This window comes from Vipera ursinii, assembly GCF_947247035.1.
Source record: "Vipera ursinii genome assembly, chromosome: 3".
Classification (NCBI taxonomy): Eukaryota; Metazoa; Chordata; class Lepidosauria; order Squamata; family Viperidae; genus Vipera; species Vipera ursinii.
Window position 1 is genome coordinate 109,341,002 of NC_139516.1, and position 13,770 is coordinate 109,354,771.

Sequence of the window (13,770 nt, forward strand, 5' to 3'; positions counted from 1 at the left end):
AGAAACATCAGAACTTTGAATAGTTGCTAACTAAGTGGTAAGTAAGAAAGCACTACCTGTCCTTTGATTATCGTGTTTCATTGCGATGAGGTAAGAGTATGGAAGTGCAAAACAATTGAAACTGAGTAGAGTCCAAACTTCCGGACAAATGTAGAGTAAAGCATAGAGCAGCATTTTAAATTTAAATATGTCTTTTAAGTTCCAGACACTGCTAAATTTGAAAGCAGTGTTTTGCACACTGGAAACAGTGTTCCCGCTACCACAAACTTCTAGTAGTCACAATAACTTATAATAACTTATCCTTTATTGTGTAACTGTCTTGTTTGTAATTTCATGAAAAGTCTCAAATTTGTGCGTGTATTTGTGTATAATTAATGCAGCTCTTTTATCTATTACTTTTCAGTGGGTATTCGCAAGCTTGAAATTATATTGAAAGTCTATCTAATGTTAATTTTTACCATAGTTCTTGACTTCCTATTGAATCCTTAAGAGATGTATGAAAGACGTCTTGATTTTTGTTGCAGAGTGCAGGTCTTTCAGTCAAAACAAGGAAAGTTGTTTCCGCAAGCCTCTTCGTGTTACCGCTTTGGATAGCAATGTGAGTACGAATGGACATGTGGAATTTCGTCAGCCCCTGGCTTCTTTCAGGTGAGTTTGATTAGCTTTGTCATTTTACTATTGCAGGGATTATAGAAGTAAACTGTAAGCATAATTATTTACTGTTTTTGAAGAACTTAACACACATTGATAACGATTTCTGTTTCACCTTGAGAAGACAATGTTTTTACCAAGTTACCATGATACTAGCTGCATTGTAAAGACAGTAATCACCTCCATTCTAAGAGTGAGGGAAAGGCGTTAATGGTTCTTGGGAGAGAAAAAATATACTAAGTGAGGAAATTATCCTACTTAAACCTTTTGATGCTATTTTATCCGGGAGAACAATACAGTTCATGAAATAAGGTTTTTTTTTCCTGTATCATAACCCCTGCCTTTCTATAGCAAAGACTAGGGTGCTTTCCCCTCCCCTCTGGTTTGGTGGAAGCAAGTCCCATGTATCACATTCCCTCTATGTTCTTATGGGAAAGTGAGGGAGCATTCTTGTTTTAGCTCATTATATGGGAAAAGAGATGTGCTTAGTAGGTCTACATGAACTGCAATATCATGACTATTAAGGAAGTTACTATGCTGTTTCATACTGTTGACCTAGAAAGGTTACTGAAGGGGACTTTTTGGTTTGGCTTTTTATAGCCAAGATCCTTTGGATATCTGATAGTGAAAATGCCAATCCATGTTTCTGTGTTCGTGAAATCTTGGAACTGGAGAGGAAAAAGGAATTATTATCTTGCTTAGAATTATAGTTTCAAAATGAAAAGGCCTGGATGACAGGACATTCTCAATGACAGGAGAAAAAAGATTTTCAAATTGCTTATTTCTTTCTCTCAAGTTCAAAGTTGTTTTTGTTTTATGACAAACATAGGTTTGTTAGAGTTCTTGTTTTCATTTTAATGTTTAATGTGCTTCTGTTAGAGATTCTCGGTGGTCACCATCTTACAAAACCTCTTGCCGATTGGCCAGACGTCTGAAGTATAAAGAAGCAGGGAATAAAGCAGAAGGAATTGGTATGATCTATGATAAAGGAGAACCAGATTTGCATGGCAGAGATTTGAAAAGCTCATCTTCTACAGATGAAACTGTTGTTCGCTATTTGAATGACCATCCAGCAATTAACGCTTTGCAAAGTTCAGATGTGGTGAATCCTACAAAATTAGAAGAAAAACGTGAGGAATCCAAAGGCGATGAGTATACAAAAATATCTCCAAGTTCATTAATCCAAAATGAACTAAAAGAATTACAATTGGTAGAATCTTCTTCTTCTGCCAGTACCTCAAGTGCCCATAGATTAGATATTTTAAAGCAGCATCAGCATGATGATAAACTGGAAAAACTGAAGGAACGAATTAGAAAGCAACGGAAGTGTCCAGAAGAACTGACTACCAGAGGACATGATCCTGAGCATTCTGATCATCCTATAACTGTTGCAGCTCCTGAAAATATAGTGACTCCTAAAGTCAGAAAAGTGGCAAAAGGACCAATGGTTCCCTCCTATAAAGGTACATAGTTTCTAAAGAAAATGTATATATGGGAAAAAATCTCTGGGTTGTGTAATAAAGGCTAAGATTTCCACTGTTCCCTTCTCGGGATCGATTAAAAACCCACCTAAGATTATTTCAAAATTAAAGTTTTTAATTTTTTTTCTACCTTCCAAACTTTAATCTGTTGTCACATCATATATTTTCTCCTCTTTTTTGTCAATAATATATTGTGACAAACTCTTTGTGAATAGTATTTGTTGTTGAATTATATGCAGGTTTTTTTTAATGTGTACTACTACTTCACCTAGAAAACTTTTCCCGGAATTGGTAGCTGAACATGGAACTGGTAACAAATAATTGGCTACAAATGGACCACAAATGTATAATATAGTGGTAGTATTCTAATGGTTTTGTAAAGATTTGTTAATTGTGTGCATAAGGATTGGGAATTTATACTTCATTTTGTTTTTTATCTTTGTTTTTAATATTGAATGTTTTTAGACAGAAACTTCTCAGCTACTTTCAGGTAGTAGAGACTTGAAATCTAAATAGCTTTGTATTTGATAACCAATATATCAGATGCGCAAGATAAAACTAACTTCCTCAATAGAACGTCATGAGTATTTTAATTTGCTAAAGTTAAGTGTATCGTTCTTTTAGGTTTCAATCCATCAGAAGCCAAAATTCGTACTCCTGATGGAAAGGTATGGTGTGAAGAGGAATTTCTGAACCTCAGTAGAGAGTTATGTCGAGATTTAGAATTCCAGTTGGCAGGTAAATAGCCAGAGTAATTTTGTGAGTATTTACATGAAAAGCAGTGCTTAACCTATGAGCCTGTAATTAATACTTTGAAGCCCTGTTTCTCAGAATTCCTATACATATAAAGAAAAAAATTCTTTAACTTAATTCATACCTTGTTTCAATGAGTTCTGATTTGAAAAGTAATAATAGTTGCTATAATATCCTCCTGTAGTTTTGATGGGAGTTTCCTTGATGCACTAATGGTTCTTCAACACATTTTTCAGAAGAGGATTTGCCTGCAATAAAGATACCTACTGAAAGAAAAGAGAAAAAAGGACACAAACCAGTGCGGAAAACCCAGAAGATTGCCCAACTCTCAAGTCCTGATTTTAAATCAGGTGCATTTTATTGTAATTTTTTGTTTAAATATTGTGAGCTACCAAGAGTCATTGACAGTCAGGTGGCATACAAGTTTTATCATTCATTCATTCATGACTGACTGACAATCATCAGCGTTGGCTTGTTATACTTTTCAAATAATGTACATGAGAGCTGCTTCCACGTGTCTGAGGACTACAGTCATATTCTCTCACTATCCTCATGCTTGCTTACTGTTTCCTCAAATATGACATATTAATAGCATGTGTCATGTTAACCAAGCATTGCAGATACATGACCCTATGCTAAGGTGAAGATCTTAAGTTTCACTGCAAGAGTTCTGTAGATTTTCTCAGTATTACTCTCTGTAGAACACATTGAAGGATATAAAGAGAGACTAAGCAAAGTAAGCAAAGATTAAAGGCAAGGATAGCTTTAATTTAAGAATGCAAGAAATTATTATTGTTATTATTAAATTTAAAATAGAAAGATAAAAAAATAATGCTAACAAAAAAAATGCCGTGACCTGAAGACCTGGTTGTTCCAACAAGCGGGTCTGGACTGACTACGATTTTTAATTAGGCTTTTTACTGGGTTAAATTGTCTCGTAATTATTGTATCTATTGTTTAATTCTTTTTAAAAAAATTTACTCTGTTTTTTAATTTTTATTGTTGTGAGCCGCCCTGAGTCCTCAGGGAGAAGGGCGGCATATAAATTTAATCAAATAAAATAAAATCAAAAAAAGGGAGAAGGGGGAAAAAAGTTACAGAAGAAAATATTTCTCCCTTCATCAAGACAAGTACAAACAATTTCAGCAGGTTATTACCTTTCAGCCAAAGGTTTGCAAACAATTTCAGCCAAAAATCTGTTCATCTCATATCTCCTCTTTTATCATTTGCTAATAAAGCCTTGTTCTGTGGTCTCCTCATGGGGCCCACTGTAAGGAGCTCTTGTTCTAGAGGGGGGTTTGAGGAGCTGATCCATTCACTGGCTTCTCTTTCTGCCACGGTCATCAGCTTTGCTCTCTGTAGAGACGCATTCCGTCCACCACTGCTTCCCCGGAAGTCGGTAACGTTAGTTCAATATAAACCCATGAAGAAGGAACTCTGGGAGAATAGTAAAAGAGTGCTACTAATTTCAGGTGGTGATGTCATTCTGTGAAAGGGTGAGACAGCAGTGCATTTCCTTTTCTTGCCACTTCTATCCATGTATTTGCCTTGAAAGATAGAGTAGTGGTGTGTTTTTCAATAAAAAATGTTAAATGTTTTTTTTCTTGGTTTAGATGGTGCCAACACAATAAGTACAACATCCTGGCGACATGGACAAAGACTAGCAAAGAAAATACTGGGTCCAGTGCCTAAACTAGAGCAGCGAAACACTCAGATATTGTCTAGTGACGGGAGTGAAAAAGATAAATCTATTAAATCTGGTAAGTTAAATATCTCTCTCTCTCTCTCTCTCTCTCTCTCTCTCTCTCTCTCTCTCTCTCTCTCTCTCTCTCTCTCTCTCTGTGTGTGTGTGTGAGAGAGAGAGAGAGAGAGAGAGAGAGAGAATTTTTCATGCCAATGAATACAGTGAACAAAATGGAACTAATTCTGAACAATTATTCTTTAGATCATATTGCACACAGAATTCTTTAAATCGCAAAATAAAAAAAGTGGTAGCTTCACTTTAAAGGCTGAATGAATACCGTACGGCAGGGGTCCCCAACCCCCAGAGTGAGGCCCAGTACTGAGCCACAGCCTGTTGGGAACTGGGCCAGACAAATGGCATGCAAGTGCACGCAGCTGCATTTGCGCAAGCAGTGCATGCGAAATCATCCCCTCTCCCTGGAGCAAAAAAGATTGGGGACTATTGTTGTACAGCACAGAATTACTAATTCATTCCTTTTTTAAAAGACACAAAATGGTAAATGTAAATAAAACTTAAGATTTACCATGCTTGACCACCCAGCAATATTTCGTGAAATATTTTGCTACCAATAAAAGAATCTTCAAGGAAAAAAATGTAAGAATTTTTATCATTTTTAGACGAAGGCAATTGTCAAGTATTTTTTCTATTCCTAAAATAAATGATTCCATTGCTGATCACACCGTTTTGCAAAATTGTAATTTTGTAAGAGAAGCTGTATTCTAGAGCCTATATACAGTCTGATTATGCTATAAATAATTTCTGTAATATAGCAAACTCTCGTGGATGTTCCAGTTGAAAATCTGAGAACATGAAAATTATAGCTATAACTAATTCTCTCATTACCAGTTTCCAAAGTTCTATATATTCTTTTTCAGATAATGGTTAAAAAAAATTACATTGCGGTTGCATATTATTTTATTACCCAACATTAATTCCAACCTTTTAAAAGCAATTTTTGCTTCTGTATTAAAGAATGTAGTTTCTGGATAAAGTGTTCAAATCTCGTAAAATAAGATAGATTAAAAAATAATGCCCATCAAATAATGTCCCACATAGTGGATATTGAGATGAATGTGCTAATTTGAATCTTAGTTACTTGCTAATGTTAAATTCTGATCTTCTCCCTCCGCTTCCCTCTAGTATCCTCAGCTCAAGTAAAAGAAAGCGACTGCAATGTGCCCGTGGATGTAAAACCCCTCACAAAATGTCCTGAGCGTTCATGGAGCAAAATAAGAGCAAAGAACCTGAAGAAAAAAGATGTTGCTCCTCACAATGGGGGACTAGGAAATGATCGTGTAAACAAGGATTTCTTGCCAGTAGAAATCCGTGGGATTCTTGATGATCTGCAACTGGATTCTGTAGTTCAGGATTCAGAGAAGAGGAATGAAGAATGTCAGAATCAGGAATCAGAAGCATCTCCCTTTTCTAGAAGTCACAGTCCAAGCAAAAGAAAATCAGACAAAGTTCCCATCAGTGAAGACACTCAGTTTATCTTAAAGAAACGCCACTATGATGCAGATGAAGTGCGCCAGTATATTGCGAGACAGCGAGAGGCTAGGAAGAGGAGACAATGTGAAGAAAAGAAAGCACAAAAAGAGGCAACAGAGCAAAAAAATAAAAGACTCAAGGAACTTTACAAGAAACAAAAAGAAGCTGTTGCCAGTAAAACAAAGACAACGTCAACATCTGAAACGGTCACTAAACAGTTACAAGAAACTTATTCTAAATTGTTCTTGGAACAAACATTGCTGGAGAATCCAGCACTCTCTGTGCAAGAAGTTCAGGTATCTTGATAAGAGTTGGAATAGTTTCTGTATTTTTTCCATGTTACTTTTAAAAAAAATGCATACAATAAGCAGAAATAGCTGTTATTTATTCATTTGTTGCATTTGTTCATTTGTTGCGTTCATTTGTTGCCCTTTCCTTGATATTAATGCCTGGGTAATTTTTTTGAGATCTGAAGGTGAGTTATATCACATTAGGTAGGGTTTAGGTTTTATCCCCTTAATGCTATTAAACTTGTTGAGGTAATTCAAGCTAAAAGAGACTAGTCAGAGTTATCTATTAAATTCCACGGTTGCCTAAAGACGGAATCAGGAACAGGGTAAGTAAGAATAGAATTAGCAAGATATATAAGAATTGCCAACAGCTCTTGTAGTCTGCAACTGTAGTATAATATACAATTTTTAGCATAGCGTAAGATGTGAATAGACATTAGCCAGATTAAAGCATTTTTAAAAATGCAGACAGGCACAAAATAGATAAGGGCCCTGTATTCTTTCCTGGTCGTCAACATGTGTTAATCCTAGCTGCTCCTGCTCCTTCCACATTAAGGAAGTGTCTGAAGATTCATTCTAGATATGTTTAGTTGAACACATTTAGAAACCATCGTGTCGCTGGAAGCCTTGATTATACAACTGTAATACTCATGGAATATAAGCCTTGGCTATTTATTCGAGTCATTATATAGTTGTTACTTTATTTAATTATATTGAAAAGATTCATGTTCAAATCCTCAGTCATGAAAGTCATGGGATAATATAGTTCATAGTCCAATACATTATTGATTCAGTTTGCCCTTATTGTATAAAACATGTCAATTTTTCTTCCCAGTCCAAACCTGGATATCAACCATCTGGAGAATCTGATAAAGAGAACAAAGCTCAGGAGCGTCCTGTTAGTGCATCATCCAGTAGCGATATGTCTCTCTCTGAGCCTCCTCATCCTCTTGTAAGGTAAGAAAGTAAGAAGGCATTCAGGGCTAGGAAAGTGGTACACACTAGACATATGATTTTACATATGATTTAGCTGTACAGCTTTTGTAGCAGCTGAGAATTTTGAAATATTTTTCCAAAGCTTTTGAAAATATATTTATTAAAATTCAGTGCTCGTAAAATTCTTAAATGTGTCATGAAAAGCAAGATGCCTCTTCATGGATCATTACAAGACAAGGATAATTTCTTCTGTATATTCAAGGCTATATCTGTACCAAGATTCTGCAGGAATGCAAATGAATAGTACAAGATTATATTGTATGAAGAATTCAGATTCACTGTAAAACATTCAAATTTGGGGCTGGTAATATGTTTGATGTTTATCTATACTGGGTTTTTTCAGATTTTAGTTAACTATTTTTATTTATTTATTTATTTATTGATGGGATTTATATCCCACCCTATCTCCCGAAGGACTCAGGGCGGCTAACAACAAAACATATAATAAGTACAGAAATCAAGATAAAAATAAAATTAAAATCATCTGTGCAATAAATTAAAATTAAAAACTCAGGGCAGTTTACAGGGAATTAAAAACCAACAATACAAAAGTTAAAACCAGTTTAAAAAAGATTAAACTTAACCCTGTGCAAATAAAACCCCAGTTAAAATAAATTAATCCTCAGCCTGGGCCAATTAAAATGCCTGTCAGTCCAGGTCAGCCTGGTGGAAAAGGAGTGTTTTTAGGCCGCGACGAAAGGATTGGAGATTTTGGGCCATCCGAAGCTCAGGCGGGAGCTGATTCCATAGGGCTGGCGCTCCCAGAGAGAAGGCCCTCCCCCTGGGGGTCGCCAGCCGACATTGCCTAGCTGATGGTACCCTGAGGAGGCCATCTCTGTGTGAGCGTACTGGACAATGGGAATTTGTTCCCGGCAGCAGATGGTCCTGCAAGTATCCCGGGCCTAAGCCATGTAGGGCTTTAAAGGTAAGTACCAGCACCTTAAATCTCACCCGGAGGGCAACCGGTAGCCAATGCAGCTCACGCAGGAGGGGTGTAATATGGGAGTATCGGGGTGCTCCCATCACAACCCATGCAGCTGCATTCTGCACCAGCTGAAGCCTCCTGGTGGTCTTCAAGGGCAGCCCCATGTAGAGAGCATTACAGTAATCTATACGGGAGGTAACAAGTGCGTGGGTGACTGTACGTAGGGCATCTCGGTCCAAAAAGGGGCGCAATTGGTATATAAGGCGAATCTGTGCAAATGCCCCCCTAGCCACGACTCCAATATGATCTTCAAAACTGAGTCGTGAATCTAGGAGGATGTCCAGATTGCGTGCTCTATCAATGGGAGGTAACATCTCTCCTCCTATAGTCAAAGATGGAACCTCTTGGACTAAACGAGATGACGGTATGTACAGCCACTCAGTCTTGGCCAGGTTATGTATCTTTTATTAATTTTTACAGTAACAATCTTTAGTATTTAGTAAGCAACACATCTGGGTTTGTATGTTTGACATTAAAAGTAATACAATATCCATTCTTACCCTTTATTCCATTTTTCTAACCATTTATAAAAATTTTCCCATGTTTGAAAGTATTTTGAATCTTGCTTTCCCTTCATTTTCAATGTGAGCCTATCCATTTCTGCACAGTTCAAAATTTTCTTTATTATGCCTTCTACAGATGGTACTTCTCCTTTTTTCCAGTATTGAGCAAATGTAATTCTCGCTGCTGTTAATATATGTAATATTAAGTATACACATTTTTCATCATAATTTTCTGAGATTATATCTAAAAGAAATAATTCCGGTTTATGGTTTACATGCTCCTATTGTCTTTTCTAGCCACCTATGTATTTTCGACCAATAGGTTGTCAAATTGCCGGCCCGCAGGCCGGACGCGTCATCCCAAAACCGCTCCCACCCCATTGCTGGCAAAGGAGAAAAAGCTCCAATACATTGCGCGACGTTATGTGACGTTGCAAGTTTGACATGTCTGCTTTAGGGCATGTCCACCAAGATTTTGTCTGCATTTCCAAATATTGCTAGACATATTTTTAAACATTTTTGCTAGTCTTGTAGGTGGTGAATGCCATCTATACAACATTTTATATAAATTTTCTTTATAAGTAGCTGCCCTTGTTATTTTGTAGTTTCTTTCTCAAAGTTTTGTCTTTTTTCTAACTTTACATTGTGCCCCAAGCTTTTTGCCCAAGTTATCATTGTTTCTTTAGCTTATTCATCATCCATCTTTAAATTTAACAGAAAGCTGTACAGTTTCATAATCAATTTGTCATCTGATGACAATAGTATCTGGTCTAACGCTTTCTGGTCTTTGTTAAAACCATATATTTTTGCATCTTTCTCATTTGCATTTGCAGATGTGGCCACCATGCTAGCTCAATTCTTTTAACCATGTTAGTGTGGTTGCAAGACCCAGTCTGGTAGCCCAAACCGTCCATTTTCTTTTGCTTCTTGTAACATTTTCAGTCTGATTCTAGCTTTTTTCCCTTGCCAGATAAATTTCAATATCGATGTATTTTTTTGTCAATTTTTTTCTCAATTTTTTTTGTCAATTTTTATCGGTATTGTTTGAAATAAAGTAGTTTTGGTAAATGTTCATTTTCACAGTCGCTATTCTTCCCAAGATTGATAGTTGTAGAGTTTTCCATTTTTCCAAGTCTAGTTTTATTTGTTTTAATAATTTTACATAATAATCTTCTTTTATTGTTGCACACCCTGCTGTTAAATATATTTCTAGGTATTTAACTTTCTTAAGTACTTGAAGGTCTGTTTTTTTCTGATAATTTTTTTTGTTTATCTGTGAGGTTTTAAACTATAACTTTAGTCTTTTCTCTATTGATTTTCAGTCCTGCTAATTCTCCAAATTCTTCAATCTTTGCTAATATTAGGACTTGTCTCTAACAGATCCTCCAATATAAAGACCAAGTCATCTGCAAATGCTTGTAGTTTGTACTTTTCATCTTTTATCTCCATTCCTTTGATTTCTGGATCCTGTCCAACATTCCTGTTCAACACTTCCAGATTTAAGATAAATAATAGTGGGGATAATGGACACCCTTGTCTTGTGCCTTTTTAAATGTTGAAACACTCTCTGTGAAATTCCCATTCACAATTATTTTGGCCATTTGTCTGTGATAAATTGTTTGGATTATACTCATAAAATTTTCTCCAAAGTCCATATAGTTGTTAAACCATAATTGCCAATTGACATTATCAAAGGCTATCTGTCTAAAAAAACTCAAAGCCATTTGTTTTCCTGGGTGCATTTCATAATACTCCAATATGTCTAAAATCATTCTTAAATTATTTGTCTCTGGTAAAATTCATTTTGGTCTGAATGTATAAATTCAGTCAAGAATCTCTTTAGTCTTTCTTCTATTATTGAAGCAAAGATTTTATAATCCAGATTTAGTAGAGATATTGGTCTGTAGTTCTTTATCAGGGTCAAGTCTGAGTCTTCTTTGGGTATTAGCATAATATTGGCATCTATCCATGTATTTGGTAATTTGGCTTTTAGTAATACCCCATTACACACTTTTTGCATTGGTAAAATTAATGTATGTTGTAAATATTTGTAGAATTCTGCTGGTAGCCTGTCTGGGCCTGGTGTCTTATCATTTTTTGGTCTTTTTATACTCTACTGTTGTTAAACCTTATTTAAATGTTAAATTCATGTATGGGCTGTTAGTGGTCTTGATGGTGGATGGAGTATTTAGTTAGTTGTACAGGAATGCTGAAGAGAATTGGAGGAAAAGAAGAACCCAATATTCCACAAATCTATCTGAGAGTCTTTATTTATTTTATTATTTTATTTTATTTTATTTTATTTTATTTTATTTTATTTTATTTATTTTATTATTTTATTTTATTTTATTTTATTATTTTATTTTATTTTATTATTTTATTTTATTTTATTATTTTATTTTATTTTATTTTATTTTATTTTATTTTATTTTATTTTATTTTATTTTATTTTATTTTATTATTATTTCATTTTATTTTATTTTATTTATATACCGCCCTTCTCCCAAAGGACTCAGGACAGTGAACAGGGCAATATATGTTAAAAGACAAATTACAAAAATTCAAAGAGATTAAACAAATGCCCACACCTCTTACAATAGGTTAAAACACATTAAAAGTAATAAAAAACCCAACCCACCCCCATCAGGCCAGGCCAGCTTGTTCGAAGAGATACGTCTTTAGATTGCGCCGGAAGGAGCGCAGGTCGGGCGCCATCTGGAGCTCAACCGGAAGATGGTTCCATAAATCCGGCGTGCCCACAGAGAACGCCCTCCTCCTGGGGGCCACCAGTCGGCCTTCTTTGACCGGTGGCACACTGAGGAGGCCCTCTCTGTGGGAGCGTACTGAGTAGAGGGAAGTTGATGCTGGCCGCAGGTGCTCCCCAAGGTATTCCGGACCCATGCCATGTAGGGCTTTGTAGGTCAATACCAGCACCTTGAACCTCACCCGGAAGACAACTGGAAGCCAATGCAGCTCGTGGAGCAGAGGTGTAACATGGGAGTATCGGGAAACTCCCAGCACAACTCTCACAGCTGCATTCTGTACCAGTTGGAACCTCCGAGTGGTCTTCAAGGGCAACCCCATGTAGAGAGCGTTGCAGTAGTCCAGATGAGAGGTCACGAGCGCATGAGTGACCGTACGTAAGGCATCCTGGTCTAAATAGGGCCTCAACTGGCGCACCAGGCAAACCTGGGCGAAGGCCCCCCTAGTCACAGCTACTATATGGTCTTCTAAAGAAAGCTATGAATCTAGGAGGACTCCCAGGTTGCGAGCCCTATCTACGGGGGGGGGTAATAACTCACCCCCCATAGAAAGAGACGGGATATCCTGAATATCCCGAGATGCCGGTATGCACAGCCACTCAGTCTTGTCAGGGTTGAGTCGAAGCCTGTTCCTCCCCATCCAGACCCGAACCGCCTCCAGGCAGCGAGACATCATGTTGAGGGCATCACTGGGGTGGTTTGGGGTCGAAATAAAAAGCTGGGTATCATCAGCATACTGATGATACCCAACTCCAAAACCACGAATGATCTCACCCAGCGGTTTCATGTAGATGTTGAACAGGAGAGGCGAGAGGACCGACCCCTGAGGGACTCCACAAGCGAGAGGCCTCGAGGTCGACCTCTGCCCCCCTGCCAACACCGACTGCGAACGTCCCAGGAGATAGGAGGAGAACCACTGAAAAACCGTGCCTCCCACTCCCAATCCCCTGAGACGCCGCAGCAAGATACCATGGTGGATGGTATCGAAAGCCTCTGAGAGGTCTAATAGGACTAGGACAGAGGAATATCCCCTGTCCCGGGCCCTCCAGAGATCATTCACCAGCGCGACCCGGGTACAGCACGGGTACAGTCTCCGTGCTGTACCCGGGCCTGAAGCCCGATTGGTACTGGTCTAGATAATCCGCTTCCTCCAGAACCAGAGGGAGCTGATGCGCCACCACACTCTCAACAACCTTCGCAAGAAAGGGAAGGTTGGAGACCGGACGAAAGTTATTTAACACAGCTGGGTCCAAGGCAGGCTTCTTGAGTAGGGGTCTCACCACCGCCTCCTTCACGACGGTGGGGAAACTACCCTCACTCAAAGACGCAGATATAACCGCCTGGAACCAGCCTCGTGTCCCCTCCCGAGCCGCATAAACCAGCCAGGAAGGGCACGGGTCCAGTAAACGTGGTGGAGCTCAACCTCCCCATAATCCTGTCCACTTCCTCCGGAGTCACAGGATCAAACTCCTCCCAGATAACATCAACAAGACCACCTGTGTCCTGATCGTCAGACTCTGCCCAGTCGGAGTCCAAACCGGTCCGAATCCGAGCGATCTTTTCCAACAGATGTTGACTAAACTCCTCAGCACGACCCTGCAAGGGTTCCTCCCTCACCTCCTGATTAAGGAGAGAGTGGGTCACCCTAAACAGGGCGGCCGGGCGATTATCTGCGGACGCGATAAGGATAGTGAAGTGATTAGACCTCGCCGCTCTTATCGCTGCGAGATAAGACCTAATATAGGTTCTTAGTCACAAGCGGTCGGATTCGGATCGGCTGGATCTCCAACAGCTCTCTAGGCCCCGTCTCCGACGCTTCATCCCCCGGAGCTCCACGGAAAACCGTGGAGCCCGCTGGGATCTGCACCGGGTCAGGGGCCGCAAGGGTACAACTCGGTCAAGTGCCTCCGTGGCTGCCCTTTCCCAGGCATCCACTAAGGCATCCGCCGAGTTGTGAGCAAAGGGAGCAGGTGGGGACCCCAGCGCTGCCTGGAACCTCTCAGGGTCCATTAAGCGCCTGGGGCGGAACCATCTAGTTGGTTCCACACACCCACGGCGGGGAGTGGCAAAACGGAAGACCAGCCTCAGGAGATGATGATCGGTCTATGACAGGGGCG

General features: G+C 38.8%; 1 protein-coding gene across 1 annotated transcript in view; it reads left to right on the forward strand.

The window, feature by feature from the left end:
• Positions 1-13,770, forward strand: part of LOC310638025 (centrosome-associated protein 350-like) — a 130,049-nt gene that overhangs the window by 37,849 nt on the left and 78,430 nt on the right. Inside the window, exons 5-11 of the mRNA XM_083358712.1 lie at positions 525-648; positions 1,531-2,114; positions 2,757-2,870; positions 3,122-3,235; positions 4,499-4,645; positions 5,770-6,413; positions 7,243-7,364. Coding sequence (XP_083214838.1) covers positions 525-648; positions 1,531-2,114; positions 2,757-2,870; positions 3,122-3,235; positions 4,499-4,645; positions 5,770-6,413; positions 7,243-7,364 — 1,849 coding nt within the window. The remainder of the gene's footprint in view (positions 1-524; positions 649-1,530; positions 2,115-2,756; positions 2,871-3,121; positions 3,236-4,498; positions 4,646-5,769; positions 6,414-7,242; positions 7,365-13,770) is intronic.